General features: G+C 49.8%; 1 protein-coding gene across 1 annotated transcript in view; it reads right to left on the bottom strand.

Moving 5' to 3' along the window:
- Nucleotides 1-12,158, bottom strand: part of NPAS1 (neuronal PAS domain protein 1) — a 40,933-nt gene extending 28,775 nt beyond the window's left edge. Inside the window, 5 exon segments of the mRNA XM_087971255.1 lie at nt 130-205; nt 8,221-8,383; nt 8,386-8,456; nt 9,268-9,431; nt 11,986-12,158. Of these exon segments, the coding sequence (XP_087827381.1) occupies nt 130-205; nt 8,221-8,383; nt 8,386-8,456; nt 9,268-9,359 (402 nt within the window). The 5' untranslated portion in view covers nt 9,360-9,431; nt 11,986-12,158.
- Nucleotides 12,159-12,515: the final 357 nt, after the last annotated feature.

Raw genomic sequence — 12,515 nt, 5'->3', positions numbered from 1 at the left:
GGAAGGAAGGAAGAAAAGAGAGAGGGAGGGAGGGAGGAAGGAAGAAGAAGAGAGGGAGGGAGGGAGGGAGGAAGTTGTCGTGGGAGGCACCCTGCTAACCCCAGGCTAAAGGACAGAATGTGGACTTACCTGCAGGATGTGGCCCCCTAAGTGCTTTTCAAAGAGCTCCGTCAGCAGCCCGTTCATATTTCTCCCGCCGGAAGCTGGAGAGAAACCGAGATCTCAAGGTCAGCCAGGAGGATCCAGCGTGGCAGCCGCAAACCCGCCCCCGTGGGCTTCTTGGGGTCATGCAACGGGCAGGATCAGGCTAAGAGGCCTCAAAGCTCCTGTGGCATCTGCCCGCTTGGCCCTGCCGTCGTTCGATTCATCGGGCTCCTCTGCTTTCTCCAAACCTCACCTCAGAGCTGTGGGACCTTAAAGGGCAGATCACAGATTCTCTCAGATCCCCCCCCATCTGAGACCCCCGATCTGAATCTATTCTAGACCAAATGTTTCTGAATCTTTGCCCTTTTACGATGGATAGACTACAACTTCAATGATAGATAGATGATAGGTATGGATAGATAGATAGATAGATAGATAGATAGATAGATAGATAGATAGATAGATAGATAGATAGATAGATAGATGATAGATAGATAGATAAGATAGATAAGATTGATAGGTGATAATGATAGACAATGATTGATAGATTGATAGATAAGATTAATAGATAGATCAATAGATGATATAGATAGATGATAGAAAGATGATAGATAGTTAGATGGATGATAAATAAGATAGATAGGTAAGATAGATAAGATTGATAGGTGATAATGATAGACAGTGATTGATAGATAGATTGATAGATAAGATTAATAGATAGATGATATAGATAGATGATAGTGATAGATAGATAGATAGATAGATAGATAGATAGATAGATAGATAGATAGATAGTAGATAGGTGATAAATTAGATAAGATAGATAAATGATAGACAGTGATTGATAGATAGATGATAGATAGATAGATAGATAGATAGATAGATAGATAGATAGATAGATAGATAGAAGGTAGGTAGGTAAGTAGATAGATGATAGGTAGATGGATAAAGGTAGATGGATAATAGGTGGGTAGATAGGTAGGTAGATGGATGAGAGAGATGAGAGAGAGAGAGGACAGATAGATAGACAGATGTGGGTTAATTTGATCCAGGAATATCCAGAGAAGGAACAAATAAGCGAAGGGTTTTTGGCAGGCGTCTGCAGAGGAGGCTCTCTGGCCAGGACCCTCACCTAACCATGGGGGAGGGGGGCAGGGTAGAGGCGAAGGAAGGCACTGAATTTGGGGAAGCCCAGGAGAGAGCGGGAGGGGGAAGGAAGGGCGGGGGAGGGAGGGAAAGGACAGGACGCGCCATTGTGTCCTGCACATTCCTGCCTGACGAGAGGAGAATACGAATCAAGTCCAGCATTCACAAGCGCCCCGGACAAGCTGAAAAGCGCTCGCCAGCCCCTAGGTGAACCTTTCCTCCAGCCCCACCATCCCCCCCTTCCTCCCCCAAACTGGCTGGGGAACCAAGAAGGGGGAAAGAAGGAAGGTGGGCTGGAAAGGACCCCCCCCACACACACACACACGTGTCGGGAATGCCGAACAGGCTGCCTTTCGTGACCCACGGTGGCCTCCCGAGTCCCTCCTGGTTTTTCTACACACCCCAAACCGCCTTGTGCAGAAGTTCCAGAGAGTTTGTGAGCTCTTCGGCTTCTTTCTTTCTCTGTTTGTTTTGTTGATTTAATCATTTGTTTTTATGTGGTTGTGTGTGTGTGTGTGTGTGTGTCCACCCGAAACGAATTGAGGAGAGAAGCAACCCGGAACGAAGGAGGAGAAAATTTCTTTTTAAGTGTGAGAGCAATTCGTCAGTGGCACACCTTGCCTCCAGAAGTTACAGGTGCCCTTAACAAACTGCAGCTGTTCCCTTAACAACAGTGGCCAGAAAGGGCATAAAACCAGGGTTCATTTCCCCCAAAGTTTCCCCAAACTCGCTTCCCAACGGTCTCGCTTAGCAGCGGAAAGTTTGGGCTGAACCAGGGGTTGTCAGTCGAGAACTCCCTATAGGTAACACTTGGCTTGTTCGCTTTAGGCATCGATTGGATATGGGGGTACAAAGAACCCCAATCATTTGGGGGAAACGGATTTCCCAAGGAGAAAAGCAATAAAAAATAAAAATCATATTTCCCCCCTTTCTTCTTCTTCTTCTTCTTCTCCTCTTTCTCTCTCTCTCTCCCTTTCTGTCTTTCTAAATCGGTGCGGCAGCTTCAGAAATGCCGCTCAGAACGGCTGCCTCGGTTATCTGCGCGAATTTACTTGTAACTAACAAACAAGAGACCGACTTGACAGACAATCAGGAACAATACCAGCTCCGCTAATTGCTGCAATTTCCTCTGTCATTTTCTTTAATTCCTTCATTTTTCCTCTCTCGAAATAACCCCACAGGTCAGACAGAATGCTCCTATAATTAAAAGCATTTAATGCAAGAATTAGAAAGCTGTTCACATGACAGGGAAGGGAAGGGGACAGAAGCTGGGGGGCTGTATTGTTAGCCCCCCCAATCTTTTCAGGTTTGCAACTTGCCAACTTTTCAAAGCCCTAAAACAGCATTTCCCTCCCCCCAAAAAAAAAAAAAGAAAGAAAGAAAGAGAGAAAGAGAGGGAAGGAAGGAAGGAAGGAAAAGAAAGGAAAAGGGAAGAGAGGAAAGAAAAAAGAAAAAGAAGGAAGAAAGGAAGAAAGGGGAGTAAATAAGGAAAAGAGAAGGAAGGAAGGAAGGAAGGAAGAAAAGAAAGGAAAAGGGAAGAAAGAAAAAAAGAAAAAGAAGGAAGGAAGGAGAAGAAAAGAAGAAAAGGGAAGAGAGGAAAAAGAAAAAGAGAAAAAGAAGGAAGAAAGGAAGGGAAGGGAGGAAACAAGGAAAAGGGAAGGGAGGAAGGAAAGAAAGGAGAGAGAGGGGGAAAATTAACTTGGAAAAGATGTGGTTTCTTTTCCTTACTTATTATATATTTTTTATATATTTTTTTTCAACCAAAGAAGCCCAGGAGAACAGTGGGATGAATCCACTGGCACGTCAATCCTGCCCGATGACGTCATCTTGCAAAGGTTGCAGATCTGCATGACGTCATTGGGATATGTGGAACATGGTGGGGGTCAACCCCAACCCCTGGTTATGATTGGTGTGCAAAGCCAATGAATCCGTCCGTCAATAAAACGCACCTTTTATCCGACAAGACACAAAAGGGGCCCAAGGAAGCTCCCTGAGAGTGGGTGGGCTTCGTTTTAACCCGGGGGGGGGGATGTCTCCAAACTTGGCCGCTTTAAGAGTTGTGGGCTCTGCCCCAACACCCCTAATGTGGATCTAGTCCAACAAAAAATAATGGACTGTGCGGAAATGGACACACTCACGTTAAAAATGTGAGAGAAGGAGGACTCTGAGTTTTATTTAATCTGGCACAAATGGTATGAATAGGTAGAAGATGGACATAAGGAATAAGAAGAGGAGATTAACTATAAGAGACCTTAAGAAAATGACTTGTAGATATGTAAAATATATAAGTATATAAGATAGAACTAATTATAGATTAAGGTAACAGTTATTGGTGAATGTATATTAAATGTATTAGGAACTATAAGATAACCAATGCCTGCAGATGTCAAAACGCTGTTGAAAATATGAATATGATTTGAGTTGGATTGGTGGAAAACACAATAAAAACTTATTAAAAAGAAAGATTTGTGGGCTCTGCGACCAGCTCGGCCTAATTGTCGAATTCTTTTCCCGAAGGCGTAATTATGTGGGAGAATAAAGATACCAGCCTCACTGGGGATGATAGGTTCACAGCTGCAGCCCATTCTTCCCGGCCGGGCCATGACGGAATTAGCTGCAGCTGAGAGGCCAAAGAGCTTGCCCGTCTCCCTCGGAGGGGTTGGCAGAGTTTGCAGGAATCACAGAATTGGAAGGGACCTTGGGAGGTCTCCTAGTCCAGCCCGCTGCTGCTCGAGCAGGAGACAGGGGGGAAAGGGACTGAGAAGGGGAGCAGGATAATGTCGTCTCTCCCAGAGACACCCCCACCATGTATGGGGCCTCTGCCGGCTACTCAGACGTTGCGGGTTACATTTGCCCTAAACCTGGCGACCCTCTTGAAGGGAACTGTGGTGGAATGGAGTCTGGATTCCAAAAGAGGGAGGGGCTGTTTTCCCAGAGGGCAAAGGGGCAGCGGAGCTTGAAAGGAGGCTAGAGAGGAAGGGAGTTCAATGACCCCTCCCTGGCAGTTTCCAAGGATCTATCGATAGTTATGCTATCTATAGTTTCTTTAGGCTCTCTGTGGTTTTTCTTGCAGACATTTCATGACCCAACTAGGGAACATCATCAGTGCTAGGAGGGAGTGGAGTTTGCAGAGAGGAGGAGGAGGAGGAGGAGGACTGTGGGGTCCTTGGTGGTCTCTGAGCTTGGTTGTTTTCTTGCTGATGTTTCATGACCCAACTAGGGAACATCATCAGTGCTAGGAGGGAAGGGGGGTTGTGGAGAGGAGGAGGACTGCGGCGTCCTTGGTGGTCTCTGAGCTTTAGTATTAGAATAGAATAGAGCTGGAAGGGACCTTGAGGTCTTCTAGTCCACCCCCCTGCTCAAGTATACCATTTCAGCTTGGTTGTTTTCTTGCAGACGTTTCATTACCCAACTAGGTAACATCATCAGTGATAGGTGGGAGGGAGATTTGGGGAGAGGAGGAGGAGGTGGGTGGGGGGACAGTGGGGTCCTTGGTGCTCTCTGAACTTGATGTTTACTTGCAGACCTTTCATTACCAAACTAGGTAACGCCATCAGTGCTGGAAGAGAGTTGGGTTTATGGAGAGGAGGAGAAGGACTGTGTGGCTCTTGGTGCTCTCTAATCTTGGTGATTTTCTCACAGATGTTTCATGACCCAACTAGGCAACGTCATCAGTGCTAGGTGGGACTGGGCCTTGTGGGGTGAGGGAGAAGAAGGGGAGGAGGAAGAGGAAGGCGTGGCACAGTATGGCAAGGCAGGCTCCCACCTTGGCATGGCCAGGCCAGAGATGCCATGGAGCATGGAAACCAGCCTGTTTTTCACCAACCCCTTTGCCAAACCAGGACAAAACCAAACCCCGTTTTGTTCCAGGTTTCATGCTGCTGGCTGGATTTATATTTACATATATTTATTTAATTACGTGCATTGTTTTATTTATTCATCCCCTGCCTTTATTATTTTTGACGTGTATTTACGACAGTTGGTCAAATTTTAGGCTATGAGCTCTTTGGAGTTTTTTATTTGTGGGATTTTTTAAAAAATAGAAGGGGGCGTGGCTTTGTTGTGGGGGCCGTGGACGCCATCTTGACTTTTTTGACCGCCCTGGCCAATGCCTCTGCTGTGTGGCGCTTCAGCAGGTCCCCTAACACGTCCATTTCAGCCCCAAGCCCCATTTCCTAAACATTTGCTTTTCACATCCCCACATTCATGAAGTGACTCTGGGAAAAGTGAAATTAAAAAAAGGAAGGAAAAAAAAAAACCAGGCACCATTTTTCTTGTCAAATTAGGGGCAATTTGAACAATTGGTTTCCCTCCAGAGGTTTTGTAACGGCAGCGACTGATCAATCAGCAGGACCTTGATCAGGGTTACACGCCCCCCCCCAACAAGTCCCAGGAAGAGAGTTTGAAAGCCCCCCCAAACAAAACCTGCTGCTAATTGTGCTAATGCAATTGATTAGGGCCTTGCTCCCCCCCCCCCAGACAGAGAGGATAATGGGGGTGTGTGTGTGAGTCTCTGCAGTCTGTGTGTGTTGTGTTAAGGGACTGCAGTTATGCAAGGTATAAAATGATGTTTCTTTGGTTCCAGGAAGGAAGGAAGGAAGGAAGGAAGGAAGGAAGGAAGGAAGGAAGGAAGGAAGGAAGGAAGGAAGGAAGGAAGGAAGGAAGGAAAAAAGGAAAGAAAGAAAAAAGGAAAGGAAAGGAAAGGAAAGGAAGGAAGGAGAGAGAAAAAGGGAGGAAAAGAAAAAGGGATGGAAGGAAAAGGAAGGAAGCAAAAAAGGAAAAGATGGAAAGAAGTAAGGAAGGAAGAAAAAAGAAGGAATGAATGAAAAAAGAAGGAAGAACAAAGAAAGGAAGGACAAGGAAGGAAGGAAGGAAGGAAGGAAGGAAGGAAGGAAGGAAGGAAGGAAGGAAGGAAGGAAGGAAAAGAAAAAGGGAAGGAAGGAAGAAGGAGAGATGGTAGGAGGGAGGAAAAGAAAAAAAAGGATGGGATGGAAGGAAAGGGAAGGAAGCAAAAAAAGAAAAAGATGAAAGGAAGGAAGAAAAAGAATGAATGAAAGGAAGCAAGGAAGGGAAAAGAAAGGAGGGAAGGAAAAGAAAAAGGGATAGAAGGAAAGGGAAAGGAAGGAAGGAAGCAAAAAAGGAAAAGAGATGAAAGGAAGGAAGGAAGGAAGGAAGGAAGGAAGGAAGGAAGGAAGGAAGGAAGGAAGGAAGAGAAAGGAAGGAATGTGCTGATGGAGCTAGAATATCATCCTTAAATATTACAAACATTCTCAGAATTTTGGCATAATGGTGGCTAACCATCCCCTGCCCCCTCCCAAAATACATCTTGAAAACACTCATGCCCACCGCCTCATGAGTCCTCCTGCCTGGCCTATTTCCTTTCCACTCCTCAACCCTCCCAACAAGCCTTTTTTCTCCCCAGGCAAGTTTCTAGTCCTCATTGCCAAACACAAACTCCTGAAGCTCCAGGCATCCTCCTCCTCCCCCAACCAAAAGTGGGGGAGGGAGGGGCAAAACACCTGAGCCATTTTGGACCCCAAACTTTTTTTTTTTTAAACTTGGACCCCCGGATGTCCAAGGGCAGAGAACCTCAGCCACCCCCCCACCTTCTCCGATTTTTAAAAAAGTTATTTGGGGCCTCCATTTGACAAAGGCAACCACGAACAAGAGGAGCTCCCTGCAAATTTGGGGTACCCCCACCCAAGACAGCCCCCCCCCACACCCCGTGAGCTGGGGAGGAAGGAGAGAGTCAAAGAGGAACAAAATGCCCCCTCCCGGTCTCCCCCGTCCCCCACCCCCTCCTTAGTGCTGGAATCCGCTGCTGCGGGAGAGGAGGGGGTGTGAAGGGTGGCCCCCACCCACCCATCTCCCCCAAAACAATAGACAGATGTTATCCCTAATGCTCAGCACCCTCCTTATGGGGCCGGTAATTACCCCACAGCTAATGATAGTAATCAGAAAATCCGCAAGCCGTATTCTTCCCAGGCAGTTAATTTATTTAATTACAGACTTCGAAGCCGCGTTATTTAAATGGCGATTTATTGCCTGGCTAATCAATGCCATTTTGCCTGGGTAAGGGGGCTGCGGGCAGGCGGGTCTGGGGCGGTGAGCCAAGCGGAATGGCCTGTGTGCTGGAATGGAGCCTTCCATTGGCCCGGGGCTGGGCAAGCGGGCTGGACTAGATGGTCTCTGGGGGGACCCAACACGTCTTCCCTGCGGGCAACTCTCATTCGTTGAGCGACCGTTTGAAGTTACAATGGTGCTGGGGGGGAAAAGCATCTAGGACCATGTCCCACACTTATGGCCATTGCAACACGACTTGGTCACAAAGATCGAAATTCAGATGATGGACGACTGACTCATATTTACGACAGTAGCAATGTCCCTGAGGGGGGCATGTCATCCCCTTTTTGGCGATCTTCCGATCGTCAAAGTCAATGGGGAAGCCAGATCCGCTTAACGACCGTGCTGCTAACTTAAGGATGGCCGCGATTCACTTACCAATGGCGTCAAGGAATGGTCATAAAATGAGCCACAAGTCCCAGAATGAATGTCTCGCTTAGCAACGGAAGTTTTGGGCTCAACGGGGGTCCTAGGTTGAGGGACTCCCTGTCATTTTGCCATTGGCCCCTTCCTAGGGCTGAGAAAGAGTGGCTGGCTCAGGAACAGGCCAGCCGGGTTCATGCCCAAAGCACGATTAGAACTCGGGGCCTCCCAAATTGTAGTCTGGTGCATTCCCCAACCTCTCTCTCTCTCCCTCTTTTTCGTTTTTTTCTTGCAATAAAATTCGGGTTTTCCCACCCACCTGCCCTGCTGAAGCTCTGCAGCTCAGGTTGCTCACCTCCAAGCCCCCCCCCCCCCCTGGTGGTCAGCCCCCTCCCCTGCCATCCCCTGGCCCCCACTCCCGCCTGAGTCCCCTGCACCCACCGCTTGCCCCCTGGGGCCGGGCCCTCTGCCCGCAGGGTCCAGGGAGGGTCGCCCTGGAGGGCGAAGGTGCGCATCTTCAGGTAGGTGATGGTGAGCCGGACGATGGAGGCCTTGTCCAGCTGGCTGGTGATGGCACCGGGCAGCGGCAGGAGCTTAGCCAGCTCAGAAACTCGAAGTTTTCCTTGCCTCGGCGGGAACGGGCGGCGTTGCGCGACTTTTCCTTCCGTAGAGCCTGCAGGCTGAGGGAAGGAAAGGAGGAAGGAAAGGAGGAGAAATAGGGAAGGGAGGAAGAGACAGCAGGAAGGAGAAAAGGCAGAGGGAGGGAGGGAGGAGAAAGAGAAAAGGGAGAAAGAAAGAAGGAAGGGGAGGGAGGGAGGGAGGGAGGGAGGGAAAGGAGGAAAAGAAGAGGGAGGGAGGATAGGAGGGAGGAAGCAGAAATAGAGAAGGGAGGAAAAGAAAGGAGGAAGGAGAAAGGAGGATGGGGGAGGAAGGAGAAAGAGAAAAGGGAGGAAGAGAAAAAAGGAAGGAAGGAAGGAAGGAAGGAAGGAAAGAAGGAAGGAGGGGAGGGGGAGGGAGGGAGGGAGGAGAAAGAGAAAAGGGAGAAAGAAAGAAGGGTTGGTGTAGGATCTCCTGCTTGAGCAAGGGGTTGGACATAGACCATAAGAACATAGAACCATGGGGTTAGAAGGGACCTTGGAGGTCTTCTAGTCCAACCCCTTGCTCAAGCAGGAGATCCTACACCAATCCTTCCTTCTTTCTACACCAGAGGTCTCCAACTTTGGCCACTTTAAGACTTGTGGACTTCAACTCCCAGAGTTCTCCAGCCAGCTATGTCTGCTTTTCTCTCTCTCTTAATCTGGAGAGAGATTGCAGAGGAAGGGATTACAAGAGAGTAAACTCTGCTGGCTGGAGAATTCTGGGAGTTGAAGTCCGCCAGTCTTAAAGTGGCCCAGGTTGAGGACCCCTTGGTCTAAGGGGACCAAACACAAGCTCTCGGTCATTGGAGTGCCCCCCCCCCGCCAGCGCAACGCCCACTGAATGCCAACTTACCAGGGCACCGGCTGGTTCTTGACCAACAGGCCCTGCAGGAAATCCCACTCCACGCTGACACACTTGAGCTCGCTGCCATAGAGGGAGGCCATTGCGCCTAGCACCGAAGGTCCTCCGGCCACTCAGGACGTCCTCCGGTCACCGATGCCCTTCACGGACGCAGCCTTCTGAAAGACATTGGGGGGGTGGTGGTTGAGAAAATCCCTGTCACACCTCTTTTCCTTAATCCAGGGAGTCCTCGACATACGGCCACAATCAAGCCTGACATTTCCGTTGCTAAGCGAGACGCTCTGCTCAAGTTTATGACTCTCCTTGTCCGCTTGGTTCAGGAAATCACGGTGGTTCATGAGTTAAGTCGCCCGGTCGTTCAGTGAATCTGGCCTTCCCCCATTGATTTGCCTTGACAGAAGGATGCCAAAGGGGATCAAGCGTCGTAAATACGAGTCAGTGGCCCATCTGAATTTTGATCGTGGGGTTGTGGGGGGGGGCGGATGTTACAAAGGTCGTAACTTTGAAAAACCTGTCGAAACTCACTTTTTTTTTTTTTTTTTTTGCAGTGCTGCCGTAACTTTGAACAGTCACTAAATGGAATAGAACTGGGAGAAGGGTAGACTTCAACTCCCAGAATCCCCCAGCTAGCCTGCAGGGGTTCTGAGCTCTTGATCAAAGGGGAGAAAAACCTCAAGTTCCCATTCCTTATGCTTGGGGAGGGGTGTGTGTCAAGCTATTCTCCAAGGCACCTGAAGGCCAGAGAAGGAATAATGGGTGGAAACTGACCAAGGAGAGATTCAACCTGGAAATAAGGAGAAATTTTCTGACAGTGAGAACCATCAACCAATGGAACAGAAGTTGCCCTCGGAAGTTGTGGGAGCTTCATCCCTGGAAGCTTTCAAGAAGAGACTGGACTGCTGCTGGTCAGAAATGGTGTGAGGGGACTCCCACTTGGGAACTGGGGGCTTGGACTAGATGACCTCCAAGGTCCCTTTTTGAAGGGAGGGGAGAAAGGAAAGGAAGAGAAAGAGAAGGAAGGAAGGAGAGAAAGGAAGAAGGGGAGAGAAAAGAAAGAGGAGAGAGAACAACTGTTATTCTGTTCTGTTCTGGTTGAGATATCTGACACAGACAGCTATGCTAGAAAGAGGTTCAGAGAAGAGCAACCAGGATGATGAGGAGACTGAAGGCTAAAACATACGATGAAAGGTTGCAGGAACTGGGCCTGGCTGGTCTAGGGAAGAGAAGGACCAGGGGAGACAGGAGAGCATCTTCCAATATTTGAGGGGCTGCCACAGGGAGGAGGAAGGGGTCAAGCTATTCTCTAAGGCACCTGAAGGCCAGACCAGGAATCATGGATGGAAACTGAACAAGGAGAGATTCAACCTGGAAATAAGGAGGAATTTTCTGACCGTGAGAACAACCAACCCCATGGAACAGAAGTTGCCTTCAGAAGTTATGGGAGCTTCATCCCTGGAGGCTTTCAAGAAGAGATTGGACTCCCATCTGTCAGAAATGGGGTAGGGTCTCCCGCTTGGGTGGGGGGTTGGACTAGATGACCTCCAAGGTCCTAACCCTAACCCCAATCCTAATCCTAACCCAACCCTAACCCCAACCCCAACCCTAACCCTAACAACCAAGTTTTCTTCTGAAGTTGTCAACTTGCCCCAAATGTGAGATCAAGAGATCCAGAACCGGCGTGTTTGAGACCACCAACCGCTGGATTTGCAGCCTCCCATCCGAGGAGCCGGTTCCTTTCCGGAAAAAGAAGGATGACACAGATGTGGGGGGGTCCCCTTGCCTATTTAAGGTGAGGGTTGGGTTACCGGATGCTTGACCCCTTCCCCAGCGAGGGGTAAGGCAGGAGCGGGCAGCCTCTCTGGCTAAGGGGATCTGCCCCCCCAACCCCCCCAATTAGCACCAGGAGGGGGGCAGACCCCAGACTTCAGGGCCAGAGATCGCTGCAGAACCGCCACGGAGCGACCGACCGACCGAGCATCAGTGGCAGCATATCCTCGTGGGGCCTTTCCTGTTTCTTTCTTCACCACTCCAACCGCCCATAAATCAAGGCAGGAAGCGCCTGTCACTTACTTCTCAACTCCGAGAAGAGGAGGACATTCCCAGGACGAGCCAGGCCGGAGGAGGAAAACTGTTCAACATCCTGACACGGAGCCTTGTTTTGCCACACGCTTTCGCAGCACACGCACCTGTCTCAGCCCTGGCACGTCTTGCCAGCCGGGAGCAGAAACCCTTTTTGCCAGCCGACGAACCCACCGCGGGCCGCCCGTCCTCTCCCTCCATGTCCGTCCCTCAACCCCCCCACACCGTCCCCACGCATCCAACGGGCGAGCGCCCACGCATACCGATCCGGTGGCACGCACAACTGCACTCGCACCCCGTCTCCCATACCAATACAAAACCCACGCCTCTTGCGCATATAAAATGGAGATCATCAATAGACACGCCGCCTGGCGCATACCAATGGGCAGCCTCGGGAGCTGGGCTTAGACACCTTTGCCAGCTCAGGCAGGGCGAAAGGGGGCAGGGGGGTTGAGGGGGGGTGAAGGCCTTCGCAGAGTCCTGAAAGTTTGCAAAGGTTGGCTTTGGGGAGGGGGAAGCGAGGGCAGGCGAGGGCAGGGGCAAAATTAGGAATGATAAGAGGGTCTCAGCCCCCTCCCCTTTGGAAGGAAAAAGGCAAAGGGGAAGCGAGGGGGGGGCCTGTATGCAGACTTGCCTTTATGAAGGTTGGCCGCAAGGAAGAGGTTTCAACTTAACCGCAGTTGGCACGATTGTAGGAGAGCCGCCTCGGTCCAGGGTACCCCAAACCCGAAAGAATCTGGTGGCATCTTCCCCAAAGTCTATTCCAAGACAGATGCTTTCACCCCGAAGCTTCCGCCTTTTTAATACCAAGGTGCCAGTCTGGCAAAAAAAAAAAAAAAAATGCCAATTTTTCCTGATCCTCGTCTGCAGGGGTGTAGGGATGGCGTTAGGTTGAACTGCTTTCGAAGCAGCCTGATCACCTTCCAAACAGCACCAACCCACGTTTCCACGGGCCACGACTTTCTCCCGGCGAAGGGATTTCCCGGATCATCTCGTGCTCACAAGATTTTCACCAGAGTAGGGGTGGGGGTAAAGCAACGGGGTGCCCTCAAACACGTACCGGGCAACTGCAGGCGGAGCTGACCCAAATGTCTGCAACTCTCTTGAGGCTTCCAAGACAGCCCCCCTCCTCACTCCCCAAACGGGTCGAAACCCCACAA

The sequence above is a fragment of the Notechis scutatus genome, chromosome 8 (genome assembly GCF_049901735.1).
Source record: "Notechis scutatus isolate UNSWTSFEM ecotype Mainland chromosome 8, rNotScu1.2, whole genome shotgun sequence".
In the NCBI taxonomy this organism is placed as follows: domain Eukaryota; kingdom Metazoa; phylum Chordata; class Lepidosauria; order Squamata; family Elapidae; genus Notechis; species Notechis scutatus.
The sequence above is the reverse complement of the archived record's forward strand: the minus strand, read 5'-3'. Positions and strand labels throughout refer to the sequence as shown.